Source organism: Nothoprocta perdicaria, unplaced genomic scaffold (genome assembly GCF_003342845.1).
Source record: "Nothoprocta perdicaria isolate Ctin4 unplaced genomic scaffold, notPer1 scaffold_16, whole genome shotgun sequence".
Taxonomy (NCBI): Eukaryota; Metazoa; Chordata; class Aves; order Tinamiformes; family Tinamidae; genus Nothoprocta; species Nothoprocta perdicaria.
The window spans coordinates 3,897,012-3,923,888 of NW_020454760.1; the positions used below are offsets into that span (position 1 = coordinate 3,897,012).

The window sequence follows — 26,877 nt, forward strand, 5'->3', positions numbered from 1 at the left end:
TGTCTTCAAATGAGGAGCTCAGGTAACAGTGGTGGCAGCTCACAAGCTGGAAGCAGGAATGGGACAAGATCACCTCCTCCCCAGTCTTTGGGCACCTCCCAGCTTATTACTTGCTGTTCAATTTGCCACCTGTCTGAGATCAGAGCCAACCTCAGATAGAGCAGCCCAGGGCACTGACGGCTGCATTTTGCTGCTGCTTCTCTGTGTGATCTGCATAAATTGAAGYCTACAGGGAGAGCTCATGCTCTTTTTATCTGATTCTACATGACCCTTTACAGAAGCTGTTTTTTCCAAAGTGCTGCTCTGCAAGGCCCCAATGCACGCTTAGCGTATGTTTGCTACAACCCAATTWAGTTCGGGCTCTTCTTTTCCTTGGAAATCAGTCAACTATACACATACAGTTTTTCATAGCAACACTATAGTAGCTCAGAGACCTYGTGATGGATCAGCAACCCCATTGCAACAGGGGCTGCACAAACAAGAACATAATGAACTCACAAGAGATAAACCAATATCCCCAAACTCCCATAAGCTAGAAAAGGAGATTGCTGGAGGGGTCGTCCCTTGCGATCCAGGCTGTTYCTGGTGGCAGGAGATATCTTGGGGGCAAAGAGCAGGGTGCAGTAAGCACTGTYCTTGCTGCGGAATATTCACCACCTGGATATAAAGGGAGAAGAGGAAGAGGAACTGGAAAGCAAAGTCAGATACAAAAGTGTCAGAGAAGGAGCAGAAACGTGGGAACCTGTGACAAAGTGGATAAGTGGACAGGAGGGAGAATAAAACAGAAGTAACAACAAAAAAGTGCAACAAAAAAAGAGTGCTACAGGAAGATGGAGCAGGAGGGTAACAAATCAACTTTGAATATCCTTCCTTGAAAGAAGTGCACTTTTCCTGAAGAAGGGGAAAAAAAATCTAAAGACAGACTGCCACCAGAATGGGAACTAGCAGATAATGAGCAAGGAAGAGCAGGCTRAAGTCTTGGAGGAGGCAGACGAGTAACTTGTGTTTGGGCAGACACTCAAAGGGCTGTGTACGCACGGGCAAACAGGGTAAAGCCATAGGGTAGAAATGCTTTGCAGCAGCATTTTGATCAGGCATAGGTATGACTGAACTACATTCACCACAGGCAGAGAGAACAGAATAACAAAGAAAATGAGAAGACTCTGGAAGTTGTAGCTGTATTTATATATATAACATATATATATATATATATATCAAGAGAGAGATCTATAGATAGATACAGAGAAGAGAAAGGGTTGTTTTTAAAATATGCTGTGAGGAAAGTGCAGGATACAAGCATAATCTCCTGCTTAAAAGTAGGTAGGGAGATCTGATTTGAAGCAGCTCCTTCCTAAGCCAYTTCTACATGCTCTTAAATAAAATTAAAAAAAAAAATAAAAAGATTAAAAAGTAGTGTCCTGCACTCTGCAAGACGGGTAGTAGTATATAGAGAGGCATAAGCCAGAAAATAAACCATGTGGGCACACTGAATGGCTTTTCTTCTCAGGAAATACCAAGAAATAGGTGGTTAGAGGAGGAGAGAAATATTTTTTATATACACACACATATACAGACTGCCAGCAAGGTTTCTGGCTTTTATCTGATGAAAGGTTTTCCTCAAACCTTAAGCTCTTGAAGGTATGGGGTAGGCATACATATCATCTTTTATGCATTTTAAGCTTTTCTCATGATTGCCAAAGAGGGCTTAAAACCCATACATGCTAAAGATGAAGGCTGGAAGGGAAATAAAAATTCCCTCAAGCATATCTTAAAGCTATCACTTTTTAAGCCAAGCTCAAGATTTAAGATTTGATTAGGTTTTGACTGACAAGGTTATCGGTCCTGCTATGTATATATTTCAGAATCCCTTCCACATTGTATATGCTCTCAGAAGTACAGGAAGGCCTTCAGATGTTCTGGTCAAAATTATTTTTGGTTGTTTTCTTTCTTCAAATGATATTCAACCCATTTCTGACCCTTTTACATATAGAACTACAACTGAAGCAACTATAGAGTTGCTTTAGCTATAACCTTGGAGCCCATCTGGAGAGTATTCAGTCAAGTCAGTCATGRGCAAAAAGCTGGTCAAGAAAAAAAAAACGGCATCTTCCACAAAGTTAGACCCAACAGAGGAAAGCAGCRCTCCTGGCAGCATTGCAGAGCCTCCTGGAAGCGCCTCGTTCCCCCTCCTGGCTGGGGGCTCTGCTCAGGCTGCATCACCCCAGGCCAGCAAATGCAAGGAGGCAGCACGAGAATCTCAAGAATTAAGACCATAGAAAAAAAGTATGGATAAAACCCACTAATTCTGCGAAGTGGCATGCCCAGAAAAAGGCACTGTAAAGAGAGACAAGTATTAAGAGATCTGCTTTTTCATGTGCTCTGCATTAGCCAGATGAATTTATTTCCTCAAAACAAAGTCTGGCCAATTATCAAAGACAGCCTTTACGATGCAGAAAGTTAGTGAACGTGGGCAGGGAAGGAAGAGTTTGTGTTTGTTTTAAATTTAGTCTCAATAGCTAAGACCTCAGTACCATCAATGCCACTGCTATAACTGGAATCTGAACAGAATTTAATCTCAACTCAATTCAGCTTAAAAAAAAAAAAAAAAAAAACCTTATGAACCAACCAGCATCCAAAGCTTCATCTGGAGAGAACTCTCAACAAATTTTCAATTCCCATTTGCTTACAATAAGAACAGTTGACCAACTTCTGTGAGTGGAGAAGAGATGTATCAAATTGTTTCAAAAGAATTTTTCATGCTGTATATATTAAGAAAATGTGATTATACTGAGTATTAACACACTTCCTTCTTTTATACAGTATTTTATTTAACAGTACAGTAAGGATGAATCAGGTACCGACCAACATATAACAAATTCCTGATTTTTCAAAGTCTAAAAATTACTATCAAATTCATGTGACTTTTTCTTTAAACATAAAAAAAGAAAAAYAAATAGGCTGAACAGTTAGCAATCAGACAGGCAACAGCTCCCCAGCCTTTTTATTTATTGGAACAACTGATACTCATACTGGACTTTAAGATGAGAAAGCCTTAATTCTCATGCCTTGAAATATGGAAAGAATCATTTTAAATAAAACTTCTGAAAGCAGCTGTCAATATATTTTCAGCTGGCTCTAGAAGATAATAAGCAGTTTTCTAATTATTAGAAGATTAAAGCCAATCTTCAGCATAGGAAAGGGAAAAGCTCTGGGAGGATACGCAATACTTAAAATATCTTGTTTTCAGAAAGCACTTCAGTTCTCTCCTGAGAGTGTGAAAAGCATGCTGTGATATAAATACATAGGCTTTTGAGAGTCTCTTTAGAAGGGCTTGCTCCATATTTCTGTTGCACAGGTCAGTGACTGAAAGCCGTTGCAGGAAGCCAGCTTCAGAGGTGTTAATCCTCCACAGTGCCTGGATTTCTGCCAAKTTGAGCATGGTTTGGGGAGGGAAACTGTACAATGCAGCAAGTTAACCTGGATTTCCCATCAATAAACACAGAATTGCGCCTTACTGGCTATGCTTCTGAACAGTTGCTCTCCTCATCAGAGAGAGTATATAAACCAAATTAAGTTTAAATATTCCTAAAGAAGTGTTTGTGAAATGTGGGGCATTTGTTAAATACACYGTCAATGGTGTATAACTTCCAAAGTCACAGTGAGGAAGAACTTGCCAATTTCATAACACTTAAAGACTCTTTTGATCTCAACCACTTCACCACTGCTCTAGAGCACCATAAGCAAGACACACTCCTGAATAAGGGACTATCCCTTTAACTGAGGTGCAGGATGGCAGCACAAGAATGGGACTGTGCAAAAGTTGCTTCCTCTCAAAAAAAAAAAAAAAAAATTCAAAGAAAGTTAGAAATTTGGCTTGTGAGAGGGAAAAACAGGGGACAATAGAAGGAATAAGAAAAGTACTGCATGCTAGCCAACTGGAATTTTTTTTCACTTACATTAACCAAAAGCAGTGTTCAGTCCATGAACAAGAACTGCCCCAACTGTTTTCAGTACAGGCTGGTGACTGACCTTCTGCAGAGCACCTCTGCAGAGAAGGACCTGGGCGTTGTGGTGGACAAGTTGACCATGAGGCAGCAGGGTGCGGTGGTAGGCAAGAAGGCCAACGGGATCCTGGGGTGCATTAAGAAGAGCSTCTCCAGCAGGTCAWGGGAGGTGATCGTCCCCCCTCTACTCAGCCCTGGTGAGGCCACATCTGGAGTACTGCGTCCAGTTCTGGGCTCCCCAGTACAAGAGGGATGTGGAGCTGCTGGAGAGAGGTCAGCGCAGGGCTAYSAGGATGATCAGGGGCCTGGRACATCTGCCCTATGAGCAAAGGCTGAGGGAGCTGGGCCTCTTCAGCCTGGAGAAGAGAAGGCTGAGGGGGGAACCTGATCAGTGTCTATAAATACCTCAAGGGAGGCAGTGAGGAGGAGGGGGCCGGCCTCTTTTCAGTGGTGGCCACGAATAGGACTAGAGGAAATGTCCACAAACTGAGGCACCAAAAGTTCCACAGGAACTTAAGGAAACACTTCTTGACAGTGAGGGTGCCAGAGCCCTGGAACAGGCTGCCCAGGGAGGCTGTGGAATCTCCATCTGTAGAGATTTTCAAAACCCACTTGGCCACTGCCCTGTGCCCCRTGCTCTAGGTAACCCTGCATGAGCAGGGGGGTTGGACTAGATCTCTAAAGGTCCCTTTTCATCTTAAGGATTCTACATCCAGATRGCAGAGTCCCATTTGCTCCCCAGTAACCACGTAGTGAGAATAATAGATCTACCCAAGACTCCTTCCTTTGGCTTTTGCATTGTGTTTATTAGAACAGTTTAACAAACAGAACTAAAATCATCCCAAAGAAAAGAAAGTGGTTGTTGTTGAAAACTCCTCCTGGTTTACTTTGAAAATAATTATTGCTGTGCACTCCAGCATTTAGTTTTACCAAAAGAAAAGACACAGCCAGCAGATCATACTTAGTGCAAGTTCCCTCCTGCCCCAGATTTAGCTATCGTTACATTCAGGTAACCTTAGTTACATTAATGTAACCTCAGAATAAGTTAGGAGGTTGAATTCATCTTCTGCATAAAGCAAATGACAGTTAAGTTTCTCATAGAAAGTTGGGGGGGGTGGAAAGACAAGTTACTGGTCTTAAAAGGAAATACACATAAAGGAAAGGAAACCCAAGGATGAAAAAATTAGCCCAACTCACTTTTGAGTCTTTCATTACAGTTTTCTCACAGTTGCCATAAAGACAATTCATTTGCTTTAGTGGTACATATTTTCATTTTTAGGGTCTGTCTCCCACCTGCCTTACCAGCATCTTAAGTGTGTAATTCAGCATATTTCAGTTAMTTTGAATGAAAAAGCATATATAACAATATGTGCTTTTATGAACAATAACATTGATCTCACAGTTCATGCAAAGTGCCAGTGAAATTCAGTGTATTTTCACATATTGGAGAATTCTGGGCAACATCAACAGCCTTGTAGAAACTTGTTCCAGCTTGTCACTAGACAACAAAGCACCAAATATTACATTTGGTAGACACTTTAAGCAGTTGCAAATTGTTAAGATTAATGGTAGTAATACAGCTATTTGTTTTAGCTTAATGTACCAAGAGTATTATACTAAGAAAAGTGTAATTAATTATCCTACAATCATCACAATAGTCCTAAAACAGAATTAAACCTATATTGAGCCCTGTATAGATTAAACCCCAAAATGTTTATGAGCACAGGTTCACCACACATTTGCTACACTCCAGTGCCACCTGTCTATAAAAAGATAATTAACATTTTCAATAAGAACAGATACAGCTTGCTGTAAAGTGTAGTTGGTCCTAGGCCATTGAATCCACTTAAATTCCTAAGATTAATGACTACTGCTCTTCTGAGTTAGACTGTTAAGAAACACTATTTCCTCAGTTGATATTTAAGGCAAATATTTCTAGAAAAAAATAATGGATTGTGCTAATACAGAGAAAATAGTAAGAGTACTATACCTCCACTAATCAACCTTTAAGTTCAATAAGGCTTTTTCTCCCCCTTAAGCACTGGGCAACGGCATTTTGGAAGACATAAGCAAAACTGAATAGCTGCTCTTGCATGTGTTTSGGGGACCATTTAAGAAAACGATTTTGGAGAACAGTCTTAGGTGGAGTGATACAAGAAGTGCTTTGCAAAGTCCTGCAACACAGGGAATGTGACATGAAGCTCAAAAAGAGCAGAGAGGGCAAGATATGTTCATTAAATGCAAGGCCTTCTCTTCCATTTCTGCAATCCCAGTCTGGTGGGTTTTTTGCTTTTATTCCCCTCTTTGAAAGGGGCACAAATATAMATTTAGAAGGCTAACAATAAGCTGAACAGGTTTAAAACCACCTGGTGTTAACATAACAAATTGTATCATAGACMTTGCATGAAGACTTGTGTGTGGAAATTAAATGCCATATGTTTAATACTTCTTTAAAAAAATCCACTTGATCACACACTTGGAAATGCACACATTTCCCAAGGAAAAATGGAGCTTTTTAAAGAGCAGCTATCATTGTTTAATGAGCAGTTAGAGCAGAATAGGGAAGGATATCACTTTCTAAGTATTTAATTGCTTTCCTCCACATTTATTCTTCCTTTTATTGATCCCCAAACCTAATGCAACTACAGAAAACCTTGAGGCAGCACATTTTCTTTTGTTACAGTAACAGCTGTTTTTCCAGTAGTGCCATCTACTGGCTTCCTTCTGCCTYAAGATCATGTAGGAAATATTTTCTATACAGCAGGTAAGGTAGGCTTTGCTTGTGAGATCGCAGTGACCTTGACAATTTCACTGGACAATATGCAAAGAACTTAATTCTGAGCAGTGCTAAAGAAAACATAATCTCTTCTTGACAGAGATGGTTAAAGTTCCATTTTATCMTGTTCCTTTACCAATTCATGCATGGATCCACGATGACAACATTGCTCCAGTTTAGAAAGTGGCTGCTGTGCCTCATTCACACTTCAAGGAATTCTATAAAAATGGTKCACTAGAGATTCTTACCCCTCTTCTGCCATAACTTTGCACTTTAGCTAAAGCAAAAAAAATCAGTATCATTTTTGTGTAAAATGAGCTATTCGCATAAGTCAGGCAAAGTAATTTTCTCATTAAGTAGTTACCGTTCAAAGGAAGGTCTGTATTTCAGTAAAAAAAAACATGTTAGGAGCTAAACTCATCTACCACTTACAGTCATGAAATGAATGATAGCCTGTGTCCCAGGAATGGCTGCAAACCTTTTATTAGAGTTGATGATGAGGAAGGAGATGCAGGTGAGGGAAGGGGGAGATGCCTACAGGTGCTTCTTCTGAGTTGTAGGGGGAAAAAGACCAAGGCAAAGTGGGGGGACAAGGCAGTAGCTGCAGGAAGCAGGAGAGGAAGAAAGTGTGACCAAGGGAAAATGCMTGGGGCACCACGTGTCCTGAAACAACCTCCACCTCAGAGCCAGAAGCTGCAAAGCAGAACCCTTTTGTCATGACAGTACACACACACCCCCCTGCAGTATCAGCTTCTTGTCTAGACTTAGGCTTTTAGCCATTTGGACACAATATTGGTGATGTTCCCCCACTCCCCACAGATTCTATTCTTTCAGTTCTGTCAATTCCTTGGAAAGACTGTTCCATCCCATCCTGTCCCTCTACCCAAATGACATTCATCACCTCTCCCCCATGTCCTCTCAGCCCAACCCAGCGCAGCCTTGTACCAGTTTACTACTTTACCCTCTGTGGCCACCAACAAGTTGGCTAAAACAGTTTCATTCTCCAATATCTGGCTGATCAGATGCACATTCCCTTGCTTCAGTTTTCTTCAAGTTACCATCTGTTATCTTTGCTTTTTCTTTTTCCTCATCCATACTTTTTAACGCATCAGGTCTTACTGGCAAGAGACCAGGCTCTAGCATTGGGCAGATCCTTCCAGCTGCAAGGGAGGTTTCTTCCTTAGCTTCAGGCTCTCCACTCACCTCATTGATTTCTTTCTCTTTACTTTCAAGTGAAACCTTAACAATATTTTCAGGTGGTTTATAAGCAGCTGCTACTAAACACGAGGCAAGGTTACAGCTTGCAGYACTAGTTCCCTTGTTGGCCTCTGTAGCGTTATTTGTAGAGTCTTCATTGGCTGTTTCTCCAGTATCTTCCACTTGGATTTCTTGCTCTTGACTCTCTTTTGCAACTCTAGAACCCACATAAATTGAACACTCACAGTGATAATAACCAGATTCTTGTTTCTTCTTACGCATAGCGCAGAGATCAATTTGACTGAAGACCTCTGTGCCAAAGTAACAGTCTTCATATTCTTTATATAGATCCGAACAAATTTTTCTGAAACCCTGAATATTGAAGGAGCAGTAAGACATTATATTATCTAAATATATATACAAAATACATTTCAGAAAGGAACAAAATTATCTAGGCATATTTGTATTATCTTAATTTCAAATGAATATTTTAAGCTTCCCCCACAGACTAGAAACTCTTATTTGGTAGTACTTAAGTAAGAAATTCCAACTTGTACAATGAATCCTATTCTATCTATCCTAACTATCCAAACTATCCTAAGTTTGAATTTTTCTGAGGAGAATCACAGAGAATCCACYCCCCACCACCACCTCACAAGAGAGATATTAGGTAGACATTGCCTGACAGGTACAAGAATAGACCAATTCCATCTTCTTACTACTGCTCAAAAGGACCCATCTAATTTTAGATATTTTCAAGTGATATAGCAGTCAACACACCTTCTGAGACTATTTCTATAGTCTCCTTAATCACSTTTAGGAAGGTTTCTTTATCCCACCTGAGGTTCATTTTGCTCAATTTAAGCCCATTACCAACTTTTTCAGACTGAAGAATTCATGCTTCTTGATGAATGCATTTCACAATAGTAATTAAATTGCACACTAGAGACAGGTTAGAAATAGAACTCCAGCAGCTTCTTTCCTTTTAGCGAGGGAGTATTAAAAAAGCCCTCAGCAGCCCTTAGGTAACTATCAGACATTGCCACTATCCAAATAACGTAGCAGTCCCAGCATATAAATGGAAGTGTTTACTTTTGAAAATGTTTTTAGATGTTGACATTTTCTCTTCAGGAAAAAAAAAAAAACACAACAAAGTCAACTCCATAATTGAAGTGTATGTTCAGAAACAACCATAATTTAGGACTGCCAGGATTACAAATTATTTCAATGGGACTACTATGAACTATTGCTAAAGTGTGGTGTGAGTAATTTCTTTGCTGTTCTCCTTCCTGGCAAATTTAAGTGCTATCGTGCTGGCTCCCCTGTACAGACACCGCAGAGAGCGTGTGAATAATCTCACACCCCTATCAGCCCCAAGGGCTTAATTCAATGAGCAACAGGTTGCTAGTTTTAATAAGGGGCTCCTGCAAAGCATTTAGCCTTTAACAAACCACATATGCCAGGGGGCAAACACAAAGATGAAGGGAAGGACAAATGACTTGCTAGGAGACAGGGAACTATCTGGGCCTCCCCTTAACTAAATGAGGAAATACTAACAAGACTCCAAGGAGCCCCTCTCAGCACATTTCCTTAAAGAGCTCTGAATCATTCCGCTCAACCTTTCCCCCAAATGCATAGAATTGCACATTTAAAAAGAAAAGTGAAAGAATATACATCCCTTTACAGCCTTCCTCCTGATGACAGCCCCTTCGGCAGGATCCTGGGTGTGGGCATATGCATAATTCATGCTAGGGAAATAACASGAAGATGTCCAGAACAGCGCTCAGGACAGAAAGGCAGGAAGAGCTTCAAAACGATTGGCACTGCTGGCCCACAGCACAGATCTAAGGACCAAAACACTTTAGAGTTTAACAGAAGAAGCCACAGCCCTTTCCTAGGCAGGTAGCAGGGTGGCACCCAAAGAGCTGCACAGCAGCCTGACACCACAGGGCACATGGCTCTGCCCAYGTGCAGGAGTACGCTGTGCACAGATGCAATTTTTTGCGCAGGTGGGTGAGGGAACAAGGAAATTCATGCCATCGGAGATAACTTATGAAGCAGCCAGAAGAGGGCAGGAGTGGGACTGCCCTTCCAGTAGAACGCTGAGAATATCCTAATAAAAGCACCTAGCAAATCCACTTATGCTGCATAAAAGCAGGAACAAGCACCTGCCACTTCAGACAGATGACACTTGGCAGCGCTTGGCTCTGGCACAAGCAGCAGCAGCAGGTGTCCAGGACAGGAGACTAGTGCCCTGCACTGGCACTTAAGTGCTGGTGGAGGCTCTTAAGAGGAGACCCTGAAGTGGATCCTCTTTAGCTTAACTGTTCCCACTCRGCTCATCTGCCACCGAGAGGTCAGAAAATTCAAAACACTCATATTTTACATTTATGCCAGAGGTATGGAGCACATTTTTAACCTGATCAGCACACACTGCTCCTTTGGTAGCTATTCAAGCTAAAGGGCAGGCAACCCAAGCCCCCTACCTCCTGGGATCTTCAGACATACAGAGATACAGTTTCCTGAGACCCATGATAACACTCATAAAAGCTTTGAAGAGGATCAGATGATTCCCCCTTCCTTCCTCCTCCAAAACACAAGACCTGCAACAGCATCACGAGTACCACATACATTTCTTATTAATATATATTTTCCCTTAAGAATATTTTAAATAAGCAACATTAGTAATTATTTTTCCATCTTCATATAAGAAATGCTTAAATTGCATAAAGTACTTAAATTACATCTGTACTACAGTGAACAAGTTATTTATGGTATAAAAAAAGTAATTATAGCCAGTAGATGGCATCATAATAACTAAAACAATATTTTGTCTTATTCATACTTTGGCATCTTGTAGCATTCAGGAAGGTTGATTTCTCTCCTGCAGCCTTTATTAACAAGCTATTATAGTGGTAGTCTCTTTTCGTTCTTTCTTTCCCATTACATTTTGATTTCTGAAGAGACAAAGCAAATTCTCAATATTTTCAAGTGGGCACGTTAGATAGGAATTCATGCACACTAATCTTCCAGTTTGATCTTCAAGGTTAAATCCCACGTTTGGGGTTGAACCCTAAAGGTTCAGCAAGACTGTATGTGCACATACAACATCCACAAGCTTTCCACACRTTCTTCTAACATCTAACTTAACATCCAGCCCTGCTCCACTTTGGAGTTATGGTCCCAAAAAGTAGGATAAGGTTTTAGGGGGTACACCTTCAAGATACCTACAGATTCAGACAGGAGTGAGCAGTATGCTGGATTCAAGAATCAAGTTCCCTTTTGTCCAAAACAGACAAGGTTAAATTTATCTCCTGTTTATGGCTGCAATACGGAAAAAAAATCTGACGGAGACCATGATCAAAACTAACATCCCACAAGAGCCCCTTATCCTACATCAAAAACTGAGGAACTTGGCCTCTAAAACACAATGAGTGCTCACATTTTTGTAGGGCAAAGTATAATGATAATAACAAACGCACAGTTCCCAAGGTCACCAGGACTTTGAGCAATAATATCCATATGTATGCTGGGGTTTAACTCTATAAGGAGTTGGAGACCAACTGATACAGTTTGAGTAGAAATACAGTTCAGATACACAAGCCCTCATGTCACTCCCTACAAATACTGATGTTCTCAAGTTCAAAGCTCTACACATACATACACATGAATAGTCAAGGACTTGATTCCACACTTTAAGCACAATTCTCAATAGTGTGCCATATTCARTGCTAGAGAACCTACAGGAAGGAGAACATGCAATAAATTACTTTTTTTCCAGTTCAAACACAATAGTAAGCAATTGTGAAAATATTCCAAAATCAAAAGTCATTCCTATAAACATGTYGGATTTTTATTTTGCATCAGGCAAAATATAGGCATTAACATCTTTTTACAGATGTCTATAATAATGTTAATTAACAATGCCTGTGTTCATGAAATTCTCTATAGCCAATAAAAAATTTCCTCCAGGGTAGAATTACCAGTACCACCAAATTTTGATCATGCCATGTATATGGAATGCAAATATCAAGTCAATATGAAATACTTGGTGCACACAAATACAAGGTCATCAGCTATTATATCATCTTCTGTTTTCTTTTTGCAAGTTCCTTTAATGTTTCAGGTTTGCAATATATTGACCTCATAAATACAAGAGCTATTCTTGGAAACAAGCAGGACAGTACTCCCCTGAGAAAMGAGCAATCTAATCAGAGTTGTTTTTTACTTTAATTGTACATGATTAAATCCCACACAATGCTTCAGTAAAGGTTTGAAAAGGACATCACACATTCATGTCATAACTCAAACCACTGAACTGGCTTCCAAAGTTACATTAATCTTATCCTCAGAGAGGATATTGCTAAGAAGCCATCCTGCCCTGTGGAAACAGCTCAACACAGTTTTTTCATGCAGGTTCTACTGACCACTGCAGAAACAAAACACTTTATATTCTACCCAAGAGCCACATACAGTATAAGTAAGGGACTCCAGCTCTTACAAGTAGATATGAGGAAAGCAGAACTGTCAGACAGTATCTACAAGCTCAGTTAGATAATGAAAAATTATTTTTTCCCCTCTATTAACCATAAAGATTACTTTATGCTAACGTCATCTAGAAGAGTGTTGGAAGAAAAATAACAGCTAGAATAAGTCCCAGTAAGCTTTAAATGCAGTTGCTTACCCTTCTTTTCAACCTTGGTGCTTTGGAGAGCTTTAGAAAAGTAAGATGTGGTTTGAAATCCTTRCTCCCTGAAATGTCAAGATCCATTTCATGAAAGCATTCTTCGACAGCTTCTGGTAAAAAAGTAACAGGGTGGGAGGGAAAATGAGTTGCAAAAAAGTTAAAAATACTACCGTGTCTTTCTCAAACAGGAAAGGCACAGTTGGAACACACAGCATATGACCACTATTGCTCACACCATCACAGACAATATTCAGATAAATGAAGAAACAGATAAAAAGAAACTTGAATAGCAAGACCTTAGCCTGTRTTTCATTTCAAGTCTGAAACTAAACCAGAATTTCTTTATGTTTGCAATCTAACTCTTCTGTGTTGACAGGCCTTCTTTAGCAAGGGAGAGCCTGGGAACGTGCACGGGCACAGTAGCCCTGCTAGCAGCAGAACGCAGCACTAGTGGTCACAGCTGGGGGACCCGGCTAGCAAAAAGAGCAAGGAGCTTGCGGTAGAAAGCGTGGCAGAAGTTGCAGAGCAAASAACTCTGCAAGAATTACAGCTAATTGGAGGGAGAAGTCCCACAAGCATAATACTCTTCCCTAAACAATAGGACAGGGAGCACTCATGGTGGCATCCATTTATAAGTTTCAGGTACACAGTTAAAGAACTAAAGTTTCGTTCTCCTTTAATGGAAGAGATTASATGGAACATCCAAATAAACATTTTCAGGCCTTTCAATTGCAAACTATAACAACAAGTATAAATTAAATCAAATTGATCCATCTTTGTTTTTTAGGAACTTTTCAGCGAGTGATGCAGGGTCTCATAAGACTAGCAGAGTAAAGTTTGTATTCAGCAGATCTCTGCAAACCTGGTAAACACAGGAAGTTAACACAGCAGTGCCAGAACAGGAAAACCTTAAACAGGAAGAAAGATTCTTAAAAAAAAACCCCCTCGGTGAAGGCTTGAGTACTTAGGACCTCTTTCCGCAACCATTTTTCCTACTGCCAGAGATCTTTGTATGGGATTTATAAGGAGGGTAAGAAATCTGAAGAGCAACACCTGCCCTAGAAGCCTGAAAAAACATGTGTGGTTCTTCCAAAGAGACTAACTTGTCAATTCCCACTTCTTTACATTCATTGTTACTGCTTCAGCACTAAGATCAAGAGGTACAGTATTGAAGTTTTTGTTCAAAACAGCATTTCATGTATTTGGTAACTGCACTAATTAAAATCACTTTGCTCTCATTTTATGTTTCCATCTATCAGGAAGTCCAGCTACACATGTTTACTAGTATGTCATATGCCATTGTATCAAGGCCAACTCTCTGGCTTTGAGTTTAGCTAATTAATACATTAAAATGTTTCATCTCAAACATCTCCCTTATTGTGAGGGAGCAGCAGCTGGGACTGTCTGGTTGCTTTGCCAAGGCAACTACTCTGTCTTCCAGCTGGACAATAAATAAAAATAGGATACATTTGCCTGAACAAGCTAATGCCATTTTAGATGCCCTGCAGTATCCCACCCAGCCTCTAGCTGCCATGGCAGAAGGATACAATTCTGCCATGTGTCCTGTTTGTGTGTCTCGCAGGTATCTGTGATTATGTTTAGGCATCAAGTTGCTCCTAAAGTGCTCTAGAACTTTGGAGAGGAGAGGGAAAAAAAGAAACCACCACACAAAAACACACACACACACACACACACACACACACTCACTCTCCATTATCAGGAAGAATTTTTCTTAAACCTTCTTGCCCCCATGTCACTAAGTCTAAACAGAATAAACAGAGCATACATGCAATAGCAAGAAAGTATAAGTCCTTCTCTACACACATCTGGACAAGGACCATCCTCAGGACGTACAGGAGGAAGCAAGCACAAGAGAGCAACAAATCTGATAGGAGTTTGTGCCCATTTTCACCAAGCGCYGATTCATCCAAACAAGAAGGAAGTACTCTGGTAATGTAGTTGCAACATGTGATTGATGTAGGCTTTACTGCCATGATCAGAGTTTCTCCAAAAAGATGATGAAAAAAATATCAAGCCCATGCAACCTCTTTACACACTCAGTTAAGGAACAAGGCTGGTGCTAACACYTTGTCCATGTCAGGACAACACTGATTTTCCCAAACACTGTAGACCTTATCTTATTTAGTGAATATCTTCAGATAATTCCCAGACATTTTAAGCATATTTGTTTTGTCAAGAGGGACTAGGTCAGTAGCAGTAAGAGAACCCCATTATTACTCAGGTCTTATGAAAAGAAGGCACTTGCACTATGTTGGGGAGGGGAAACAAAGATATCAGGTTAAGCAGGTCAAGCAACTTGACCCTATCACATCACAGAGTACAATAAAAGGACAAATATCAGTATTCCAGGTTCCTTCAACAATAATCCTAGCAAGTTTACCAGTTAACTACAATATATTGGACATAAAGAGACAGGATAATCCCACTTTGAAACTGAAGTCTTCAGCACAGAAACAAACACAAGCAAAATGCCAACCATCTACTCTCATATTTCCTAAACCCAGCAATGCTTCAGATGTTCAAAAACTTTATGAATTCAGCCTGCTTTAATTAACTGTTGTTGACAAAACAGCTAAAGTCAAGGGCACAATGAGGCAGATGCAGCTGGCACGAGCAGCTTGACCTTTGCTAGTCTACTCATCCCCACAGAACGTATTTGCCCATCATGCTGACTCAAAGGCAGTATTCCAGAATCCACTCCTCTCCCACACAAACAACTAAAGACATTCACAGAATTGACGGAAACTTAAAGGGGGAAGAAAGCACTGTTCATTATACATCAATTAATTGCTGTGCTGAGGAGAAAGGGTAGAAAGAACAGGAACACATTTCTTCACACAAGTTTTAAAAAGAATGGATTTTGATACATATATGCCTAGACCCCCAACACACTGAGTCCTAGGAATGGTCAAAAATACACAGAAATGAGAACACTAGAAGCTACATTGCTCTGCTAGCAAAGTCACTGGYGAGAGCATTAATGTCTTGAAAGCTGGTAGTCTGTCTCTTGGTCAAGGAAGTATATCAGGCAAATCAGTGAATAACCATAATGTATTAAACAAGTGACTCAAGTACTGCCACTATATTTCTAGGGCATATAATGAACAATTTTCTTTTCCAGCTCATTAAGTGAGTTCTCATTGTAAGTTAGTCACCAAGTTTTCAGAACCATGTAAATAGTTATCCAGAAAGGGAACACTTTCAGGAATTCACCACCATTACAGCAATGGTACAGATTTAGTGTAGTTCCTGTATTAAAAACAGAAAAAAAAACAAAGAACACTTCCATCACAATGCACATTCTGCAGAATAAAATACTTCTGCCTATGCTAACATCACATGATAGATTTTTGATCTTACATGTCATAATTTAGTGGGGTAAATTCAGTAACACAGCAGTAGAAAAGMATCAGTTCAACACGGGAAAGGAAAAAACTCCTCATCCACATCCTTCAAAAGTAAGTGATWGGAGAGCAAAAGGGAAGGTCATCAAAACATTCAAGCATTCACTTTTTTTCTGAACATCATTCAAGCACGTATTATTTGCTCTGGGCAAGCATGTACCAGAAATGATCTTGAAATCATCCTGCATCTTGTGCCCTTTCTACTTAGTCATCTTCCAGTCAAGTTAATTGTGTTAAGTTTAACACAAACATTTTAGAAAAAACAGTTTAGACATGGTGAAGTTTGAGGTTCTAATCCTAATGAGTAGGGACACTGTCAGAGTATTTTTAACAAAAGCAAAACTGCTTTGATTTTAAATCATTTTTGCTATGGATGAAACAATACAGTAAACAAAGGCTAAAGTCAAGCAAAAAGTAATGGATAGTGAAGTGGTTTGTCTTTTCTAACTGAAGCAGAGAAGTTGGTCTGATTAAGAAGTATCTTATGCCTATTTGAAACACTGACTGCATAAGGAGAAAAATATGGGAGGACAAGAAGAAACCAAGATTGTTCTATTACAAAGTAAGAACTGGAAGGAGTAAAAARCTGCAAAATGGAAAAAATATGCTAAAACCATTATCTTCCAAAAATTAGACCTTTGTACCGCATGCCTTTGAGAAGCATCAGCTAAACTATCCTTTCCRGCTTAGTATGGAAGCAACAAGGAAGAAAAGCTTATACTGATTATATATGCTCTGTTGGAACTTGAGACCCAGGACTCAGATTAGGTTCTGCATCACTGGCTGAACTAGTTCCTAAAATCAGAAGAGGGTAGGAGGAAGGGAAGAGAAACAAATCTCCTGGAACTGCCTTCAGACACATGTGTGCAGGTCAGATCTAGAACATCTTTGTTGAGGTCTTGGAAAAAAGTTGCTTGGAAAAGTTATAGCAAGAGACAAACGTGTGCATGTAAGCCAAGAATTGCCTTGGCAATGGCATGTTGGCAGGTATGTGCATGTCCACAAGTGCTCTATTTGTCCCGTTCTGTCTTGGAGTTAATAGCAGTTGCAGTCAAACTTGTTTAAAGGAAATACTTGTAAATTCAAATGAAAGTAATACTTGCAAGTTTTCCATTTTATTCAAAGAAACAGGACTTCAATTTTAAGGCTTTGCTTTGAAGATCTACTTGCACCACAGCAAGATCCTGACTGCAGGGCATGCTAACGCAGCCTTGCTGCACAATCTTGACAAGTCAAATGTTTGTGCATTTAATTTGTCACAAATTAGTACACAGAGGTTGTTCCAGCTCTGCCCAAGTCTAGATTAACATAGATTTAATAAGTGAAGAGGGCAAGAAAGGGAGGGCAGCAGCACAGCCACGCACAGCAGCTCAGGCCAATGTTTAAACGAGTTGACATCCTCTACAGACTTACCACAGGTGGTAAAGAAACCAGTCTGAAACATACCTGCAATTTTGCTGAGTGTATTTTGGTCTTCTTCTGCCATTTTCACATATATCACTTGATTGTTAAACTGTCCAATCCCATGAAATGTCATATTAAGGTCTTTACCCTGCAAGATGGCTTCCACTTTAGTCTTGCTCTGCTTCAATGCCAGAATAGCCCTTTAAATAAATCAAAAACCCTGTATTCTTAAGGAATTCTGACCATTACATATAGAAATATTATGTTGCATTTTTAATATCAGACATACCGTATTTTAGCCACTCTGCAGCACTTCTATTACAAGACATAGCAAGCATGCTACTTCTAATGCTGATGATTTTAAAGCAATTAAAAGATGCAAAGTATTTTAAACCTATTGAAGTATTTTGTCTTTCTATAGCTTCAAGCTCAGCTCTTCTAATAAACTGAATAGTCAAGTTATTAGCATACTAGAAATGGTTATATGGATATATCACTAGCCCAAAGTCAAAAACATAACTGATTATGTCAAACTTTAAACTTTGCCATTGTCATTTTCAGCTGGTTTTATTCTTAAACCAGACAAATTCACTCTCCAGGAGAAGCACTTTCAGCATTTGTCTCCACTTGAGATCCTATTTTGATAAAATTCAGATAGTCATCTTATTGTACATAGAAATACCKCCAGAAAAGTAAGATTACCCATAGAAATATTTTCTAATATGCACTTTGCTTAAAAAAATACTGTACAACAGGTTTTCCAAAGATAACAAGACCTTCAGTAACTTATTACCCATTAGAGATTTACAATTGCCCTCCTTTATCCTGGTACCTCAGAAAAAGGGTCTGTCCTAAAGCTCAGAGCCTGAGCAGAAACTTCCTAATAAAAGCCTTATATTACTAACCAAGTATTGCAGGACACTAGTCCCTAGTTTCTACAGTTCCTGTATTCCTTACTTTCTCATCATTACATCTAGAACTAGTTATGACCATGTTCATTTTATTTAAAAACAAACAAAACGCCTCACCACCCAAGATCTCACACACAAACACACACAGTTTGATAGAACAAAATCATTACAATCCATATAGCACAAACTGCATATGCTAATCCACTTGGGAAAGTGTGTTCATGTATACACAAGGCACTTCAGCCAGGAACACTGTCAACACGACAAGTCCACACTCCTACACTGAGGTTTCTTGTTAACTACAGTAACACAGGAGCTACTGCTTAGTGAGACTCCTGGGGACTCTTCAGGTTATAATTTTGCTGAGAACAGAACTACAGATGGAAAGTGAATTAATCCTTTTCAGATTACATTGCTGCTTCTACCTTAATAAGTAGAAGCTACTTAGGCATTCGTTTTAGTTCCTAATTTCCAAACAGCTCTTAAACACTGGCAGGACTTCTGTCATATATGTCTCAAAATGTCTTTTCCTAACTCTGCTAACCAGAGGTAGACACTGCTGCTTCAGCATGCTTTTAGTAKGAGATTTGAGAAATACTTGGACCAACACTTTAAGCAGCCTTTCATGGGATGGTGGAGAGCACTAGGCACTGAATTGCCRCATTATTCAGCGGCGTTCTCTAGGTAGAAGATAAAAGATCAAAAAGGGTTGGCAAGGAAGRTCTGCTTTTCATTAGGTATGCCCATTATTTTTATATTACAGACATACATCCACTCTCAAGTTCATTAACACTACTTAGCTCCACTCACCTCTCCAACTGATTGATTCCCATTTTGATTGCTGCTCTCTCCTAGCTTCTAGTCCTCTTGGAAGACAGCCTGCCCAGTTAGCAGCACTGTCAGGGATTTTTAATACTGAATTATCGTACAAAGTGCCTTACACATGTTGGCTCATCAGCCCATATAAAGGGCTTACATGTTTTCCCTCAATCACTCCAAAATAAAAGCAAAACACAAACCCACCCACTGGCCAATTTAAAATAAAGCACATAGAGCTTTCATGAGAATTTCATCTTAGCCATGTCTCTCTCTCTCTCTCTCTCTCAGTACGGGCAGAAAATATTTTTCCATTCAAGTTAATCTTCTTGACCTCTTCCCAGCAAGACATTCTGCAGGTCTTGATTCACACTTGTACAATGCTGAGTCATGGCCCAGTTATTTGCTTGCTGATGTGTGGGCTGTTCCCACCAGGTTCCTGCCTCCTTTTTTGTAGTCTCAGCTCCTCAAGAGCCTTCCGTCATTGCCTTCATTCCCTCACACCAGTAAGTGCAAAGTTTTAGTGGAATGCAGTAAGAGAGAGCTTATAGAAGCCTGCTAAGTGCTCGCTCTTTTTAATACTCTTTCTAGCAGCTTTAGCCTTATAAACTGCAGTCATCCTTTAACTCCATTACAGCTCAAARGGCCCACTGGCAACCTACAGCTCAAGATGGGCAACAGAACTGCCTGTAGGGGAACGGAATGATTTTTTTGTTTTYTTAATGTAATATATCCTATCAGCTAACATTTTCTAAAACTGATGGAAGTGTGGCTGTTCTGAAAAAGCTGCAATTGCCCTCCCTTCCCATACTCCCCCCAAAGCAGCTTGGGGAAGTTAACATCCTTTGCATTGATTTATGAAAACAATACAATAGCAACACTACAGCCATGCAGCTTTATAGCTTCATCCCACCACAACTGCACAAGATTATCCTCTGAAACACTGTATTTAGATATGCAGAGATGTCATAGAGTAGACAGTCTTGACTGTCTTCTTTGAGAAGTCAGAAACTCATCAGAAAGTCTAAGAGAACAGATTTATATAGACTCTACAATAGTTAATTTCTAATATGAAGAATTATTGCATCTACCCAACTAGAAATAATCTAGAATTTTACAAAATCCTTACTTTTGCACTTCYTCTTCTGTTCCCAGGTGAGCTACTATTATGGTAAGGTGCATTGTTTGCACAGGAAGGAGGGCTCTCGACAAGTCAGGTTCTTTAGTGAATATGAGCTCTTGGACATCTTCAATTCTGTCGAGAATCTGCAATGCAGTAAATAAGGGAAATAAAATTTCATTTTCATTTCAGAGTGCCAAGGTATTGATGGAGGRGCTCTGAAGCTACACACTCACAAAACAACTCCAGTTTGAGTTATGAATCAAATAAAGATAATACTGTGGCTTTATTATTATTATTAAAATACTGAACACTATTCAAGATTGACCAACCTATTTTCTTTTTTAGAGTCTGGGGGCTAAACCCACAGGCCTCATTCAGCTCCCTGAATTTTAAACTAGTTCTTGATCTGACCCAAGGATACTGGAAAAAAGCTCATGGCACTGTGTAAATATTAATGTGATCTTCATGCAGTTGTCAGTTGTTAATAGACTGTGGAAATTGAATAGCATTTCCATAATTAATCTTATGCCATTTTCTGATTACAAGTTTGATCACAGATTAAATTGATGTCTCTTCCCAAAAGAAAACTGCAACAGCAAACAACATAGAACAACTGAGTAAACATGATGTTTTTCAAGTTCATATTTTGTAAAACTGCATGGCCTATTGCTAGCTCTTCTAAGTATGTCTTCATAGAATTGGCCCAAACTGTAGGTTACAAACATGGGGGGGGGAAGAAAAAGATCTTTCTCTGCAAAGATCTTGTCTGTTGAAATTTAGAAACAAATGACTGGAATGAGGAGAGGGTGGGAAAGAAGTCAATCATATCAGGGACTAAGCATCTAACGGAAGTCATTCTTACATAGATTTTTCAGATTATATCGCCACACAAACTCTGGCCTACAGGCCTATGTGCACATGTGTCAGAGCTCAAATTCATTCTTGCATTGCTCAAGACAAAAACATATTGGCAATCTTGCAATCTTTCTGCATAAAACTTTGTCAGTCGTTGTGCAGTCCAGCTAGGATTCACCACCTGTGCTGCTGGACACTAATATAATGACTGATAAGTATCAGGATGAAGCCACTTACAGTTAATATAGTCCATCTGAAGATGCAAACAATGTATTGGCATTGTTTTTACTCTCAAGTTCCTATGACCTATTTCTCACTAAAAACCTAACACGAAGTCTTATGATCTAGTATCCCTTACTGGAACTACACTATTTGTTACAGTCTGCTACTTACAGCACATTTGTTTAGAATATGAAAACATGAAGCAGGAATCAAACCCATCAGTTTTTGACCATTCAAGCTAAAATTCTTGCATCAAGGTGATGATAAGGATTGACAACAATTCTGCAAGAGACCAAAGGACCCTTCTTCATACAGATTTCTCAAAGCGGTTTTGGTGTCTCTCCCCACCTTCTTCTGACAGAGAGCAAGCTGCACAAACAAGCCTTCAGAACCTTCTGCCTCATCTTCTCCTATGGGATAGAGTCAGACTGTTTCCACACATCAACCTTTTTTTGTGCGTGTGTGTGTGTGTATTTGTAGATACACACAACTTTTTGGTAATGCTTGCTATAAATACCATTTACCCTGCCTCTGATGGGACTGCTAGTTCTGGGGTGTTGGATAAGAAGGAASTATATGCAATCAAGTCTGAGAGCACAAAATTCCTACTTCAAACTCTGCTCAGCACATTCCTAGCAGTATCCTGTCTCTTGGAGCTCTTCTGGATGCAGAGGAAAATAGCTGCTACATCCACCAGGGCTACAAGGGCTTCTTTCTGGCCCACTGAAAGGGAGTGAAATGGAGACAGCCCTGGGCCTAATCATCTGGAGCTTTTCCTTGGAAATAGAATTAATGCAAAGTGATTTCACTGAAAAGATAGAACAGTGTCTTTAAATCCTATCTGTAAGGAACTGAAATGCTTGCATTATCACAAGCAATCATGTCATAGACCCATGTAGTAGAATCAAGAACCTCCATTTCAGAGCAAAAAGCCTCTGAAATTTGACACCTATATTTGGCCCTTTTCATACCAGACCAGACATCAGCACTGTCCCATGCTTTCTATCCCAGAAAATAAGGGAGCACAGCAATCTCACTTGATAACTTCTGAGTTCCTCCCAATATCACACAAAATCACCCTAACCCTTAGCACAAGGCACTTGCCTAACACTCACTCATGACTCCCTTCACCCCAACGCCAAGGGCTGTCTTCATWCCTACCATTTGCACAGCCCAATTTCACAGTCAGAGCATTCAGGTGCTCCACAGAATAACACTCCACATTCTAGCAAGCTGGTTGGTGTGGAAATACTTTTTCCTTTCCAATAGAGCCTCATGCAGGGCAGTCTCAGGTCACTGCCTCCTTTACAGGTGACTTGAGCACTTAAGGTTCGTAAGTTTGGAATACCTCAGGCAGAGCAACCAGCCCAAGCTAATTAACAGAGCTTGTGTGAAAGCAGTAAAATCTGGAAGAACATACTCAAGGAAGGACATTCATAAAAATCATACAGAATGTGGTTACCAGCCATATATTAGGACACTTGGATCCCATTAAGAAAAAGAAAAGGCAGAAGTCAGACATTCATGTACCCTCAAGCTCTTCCATGATCTCATTCCTCAGTTGGCAGGAAACTTTCTAGTTTCCAGCCTAGATTTATTTTTCACCCACTTCATACCCATTTGTTCCTCTGCCAACATTGTCTTCCAGCTTACAGTCATTTTCCCTTCCTGGCATTTATCTTCCTGATGTGCTCTGCACTTTTGCTCACCTCTCAGAARCCAGTCATGTGTACAAATCCCTGGAAGTTGTATGGGGCCATCCTTAAGATGACCTTCAGAGATTACTCTACTCAAGACAGCCAGCACAAATAATTGCCTACCAAGAGGAAAGGACCTTTCATGTCTCCTACTAACACATAAGAGCTTTTACACTTAACTAAGGTAAAAACAAAAGCTCAAAAGCTTGCCAAAGTAAGCTATTACAGTGCAGATGCTCTTCATACTGAAAAGAGATAGTCATCCAACTTCATGTATTTCAGTAGTGCAAATACAGTGATGCTGAATACTACACGAGAAATTAAGATAGAAAAAACAGAAGTTACATAATGTAATAATATCATCTGTGAGATTCAGCAGAAAAAGCACCACAAACTAACATCAGTTGGTGGCCAGGCAGTACATTTTCACAACACTCATACAAGTTACCATGCACATTTTTTGCCTTTTATATTTGCTCTGTAAGAAATCTCAAAATGTGTAAATATAAATAATTCAACATAATTTATGCTGGATCTCAGTTTTGTTGGATAGAATAGTCTCTTTTCTTCACAGCCCAATGCCCCTTACTTGCTTTCTAACACAGTGCCTTTAAGAGCAAGGTCATCTAATACCCCTTGATCAAGGTCCGCCATGCAAGTCCATCTAGCAGTGCTGCTGTTCAGCAATAGGAGTTGAACAGAGCACTGGTACAAAACGGGAGAGGGCTCTGGGTATTTTACTGCTCACAGTCCCATTCCTGGCATTACTTACATATCAATGATCATAATCACACAAAAGAAACAAAGTGGTATGTGCAGTATGTGGTAGTAGTAACAACTGGAACAGATCAAAACGCTATGCCAGGACCTTCTCTGTTTATCAGTGATTCAGGAGGTGGCAAAGCACATTTGTCAGGTTTGCAGATAAACTGGGGGACCAGGCAAAACACTCCAAGCAGACAGTCCTACCTAGGCATGTTGAAGTGGGTTAACAAAAGCCTTATGAAATTCAGCAAGAACAGGCTCCAAGTCCTGCACATGGGAATAAAGTCTCTGACAATAAGACAGGTTGCAAAGTGGCTAACTAGGGAGAYGGTCTGCTACAAAGGCCCTGCGGGTTGTGGACAGCAAGCTGAGCATGAGCCAGCAGCATGGCCTGGCAGCACAGAAGGTTACATGGTGCCCTGAGCTACATCTACAGGAGTGTGGCCAAGAGTCCCCAGAACTCAGCTCTTGTTAGACACGATCTCCAGGAGTGTCCTGTTTTGAGCACTAACCTCAGAGACATCAATGAACTAGGAGAATTCAAAAAGACCTCCACAGCTAGGACTGGAGCACTTGGACTACAAGGAGAGGGTGMAGAACAAGGTCAGCTTGGAAGTGGGACAGCTGTCAGGAGCATCCAGCAGCAACTGTCCTGTGCTTACAGGCTACTGCTTTGAGGGGAGGTTTGGACTACAATCCCATTGAAATGCCTTCCTACTAGAATTAAGATCCTTTGATTAATGCTGAGAAATTCATGATGATACAGCTTCATCCTTCCAAAAAGCTGGTTGTTCCATAGCAGGAGTCAAAAATGGCCTGGCACTCCGTTTCAGTAAGTATAAACAACAAATTCCCAATCTGAGCGGATCTTTGAGGATTCTATGAAACAGGCAAAACAGGTGAAGCAATGTGAGGCATAGCTTTTGTGAAGTGAAGCACACTAAAGTCCTTCCAGAAGATTTCAAGTGAGGTCCAAGATCCATGCAAGTAGAATAGGAATAAGTAAATCAAGGTGAGCCATCATGTTCCCTCATATGTTCAAGAGGGTGAAAGCTATGCAGACACTGCACAAGACTTGAATTCATACACAATGGGTTAAAGGGCAAAGGGCCAAATGCATGTGTTCAGTTTTTAATATAATCTTTAAAATTTACTTTCATGGACCATAACACAGTTCCTAGGGTATCCAAGCCCTGCAAGGTCACTTTGACAGATCACATGAATATGTACTGTGGTAGCTGGAATACAGTAGGTTCTTCATGAAAACTCTAGAAGGAACTTTTTATATTTGGACTTCTTTTGAATGCTGCTTTGGCTTAGCAGTATCTCCAGATAAAAACTTCTTGCCTTTTCAACACTTCTAACATAAGAATCAGAACTTGCCATGCCTGAATAAAGTATCAGTATACAAACTCCAAACATGCTTTCTTAGAATTAAAAATTTGAGAAGTCAGGATATTTGTTTGTGTACAAGAGATAATAGATTAACGCCCCTTTTCTAGAGAATGGAAGAAAATTCTCATCTTCCACAGTGACCGCTGAACTTGTGTCAAAAAATAAAAACTACTATTACACCACATATGATTTTAAGGTACTGTAGGTGTAGACAGTGCAATGTGGCAAAGACCACTGCTTCCTTGAAAAAAATAGCTGTACAAGATGTGCCTCCTGAAGAGGCACACAACCACTCTGATTCCCCCTTCCGGGAAGGGCAATGAAAGCCTTGAGGTGAGAGTTTTAACCTCCTCATGCAGGAAATATTTTACCACTCCAGGCTTTTCYTCCCTTCCTCCCCACCTCTTTTTAAAGAAAAGCTTAAAGAAAAACTTAAGCAGCTAACCATTATTTTAAGATTACTGTTTTTAGTAGACTAACTACTTCAAAATACCTGATCATCTGTTATTGGAATAGAAACAAAGTAATTTGGTAYATCTCGTAGGCGTTTCTTGGGCATTTCTTGCCCCAGATCTTCCTGCTTGTCTTGCAGACCTTCTGCCCCTTCTGGGACTTGGGCATCATCTTGCTCCTTCCTGTTTTCTGCAGCTCTTTGACCTTCTTTTTCAAGAGGCAAGTCTACTTTCAGTTCTTGCTCCAGGCTCTTGTGCTGCAGCTGCCCCTCTATCACCATAGATGACAGAGGGGTTGATTTTTGGATGAAAGACTCCTGAAGTTGTCTTATTTCTGCTGTTTCCTCTTCATGGTACTCTTGGTGTTTTATTACTGCTTCTACCTGTTTCTGCTCTTGGCATTGAACTTCTTGTGACACCAGCCCCACCACAGCAGATTCCCTCTCACCTTCAGATCTTGCCACTGATTCTCCTTGATTTTGTGTTRGGATCTGCTTCTCTCCATTCCCTAGTATTTCTTCACCCTGCTCCTGGACATGGGTTACATCTTCCTGGTCATGGCCCAATTGCAGGAGCACAGTAACCTTGAGGCCTGTAGTTGTTTGTCCCTGCGGCTGCACCTGCACGGTTACCTGTGGGATCACTGCACCCCAGCTCTGCTGCTCTAACTGCAGCTGCACAGTCACCTCTGGAGCCTCCCACCCATGACTCTGCTTCTGAGGCCGCACCTGTACAGTCACCTCTGGAGCCTCCCATCTGCGGCTCTGCTTCTGGGGCCGCACCTGCACAGTCACCTCTGTGGCTTCCCTACCATGGTCCACATGCTGTGGTTGTATATTTGGTGCCACGCCTTCTCTTTGCCCTGTCTGCCTCTGCAGCTGCATATACATATTGTCCCCACAGGGCTGACAGCTGTAGGCCTGAGCCTGGGGCTGTTCCTCTGGGAAGGTATCTCCTCCTTGCCCCAGCTGCACAGGCAAGCACACTTGTTGAGATCCCTCTGCGTTTCCATCCACCTGAGCCTGCTTTAGGTTCATCTCTTGATGCTTATTCCTGCACAATTTCTGCTTTATCACCTTCATCCTACGACACCAAAGTTTTTTCCTCCCAAACTGGGGCTTCATCCAAATCCTCCTTTTCTTCCTTTG

At 40.4% G+C, this 26,877-nt stretch overlaps 1 protein-coding gene across 2 annotated transcripts; it reads right to left on the reverse strand.

Moving 5' to 3' along the window:
- Positions 1 to 6,732: 6,732 nt before the first annotated feature.
- Positions 6,733 to 26,861, reverse strand: LOC112944116. Of its 2 annotated transcripts, none has more exons than XM_026035493.1 (6): positions 25,771 to 26,861; positions 20,350 to 20,486; positions 17,536 to 17,693; positions 12,662 to 12,771; positions 7,984 to 8,349; positions 6,733 to 7,057 (listed from the first exon to the last, which is right to left on the reverse strand). In XM_026035493.1, the coding sequence occupies exons 1-6, from the start codon at positions 26,851 to 26,853 to the stop codon at positions 7,025 to 7,027; spliced, it is 1,887 nt and encodes a 628-aa protein (XP_025891278.1). In that variant the 5' UTR covers positions 26,854 to 26,861; the 3' UTR covers positions 6,733 to 7,024. The 2 variants fall into 2 exon arrangements, with proteins under 2 accessions (XP_025891278.1, XP_025891277.1); XM_026035492.1 differs by having other exon boundaries at positions 12,662 to 12,774.
- Positions 26,862 to 26,877: the final 16 nt, after the last annotated feature.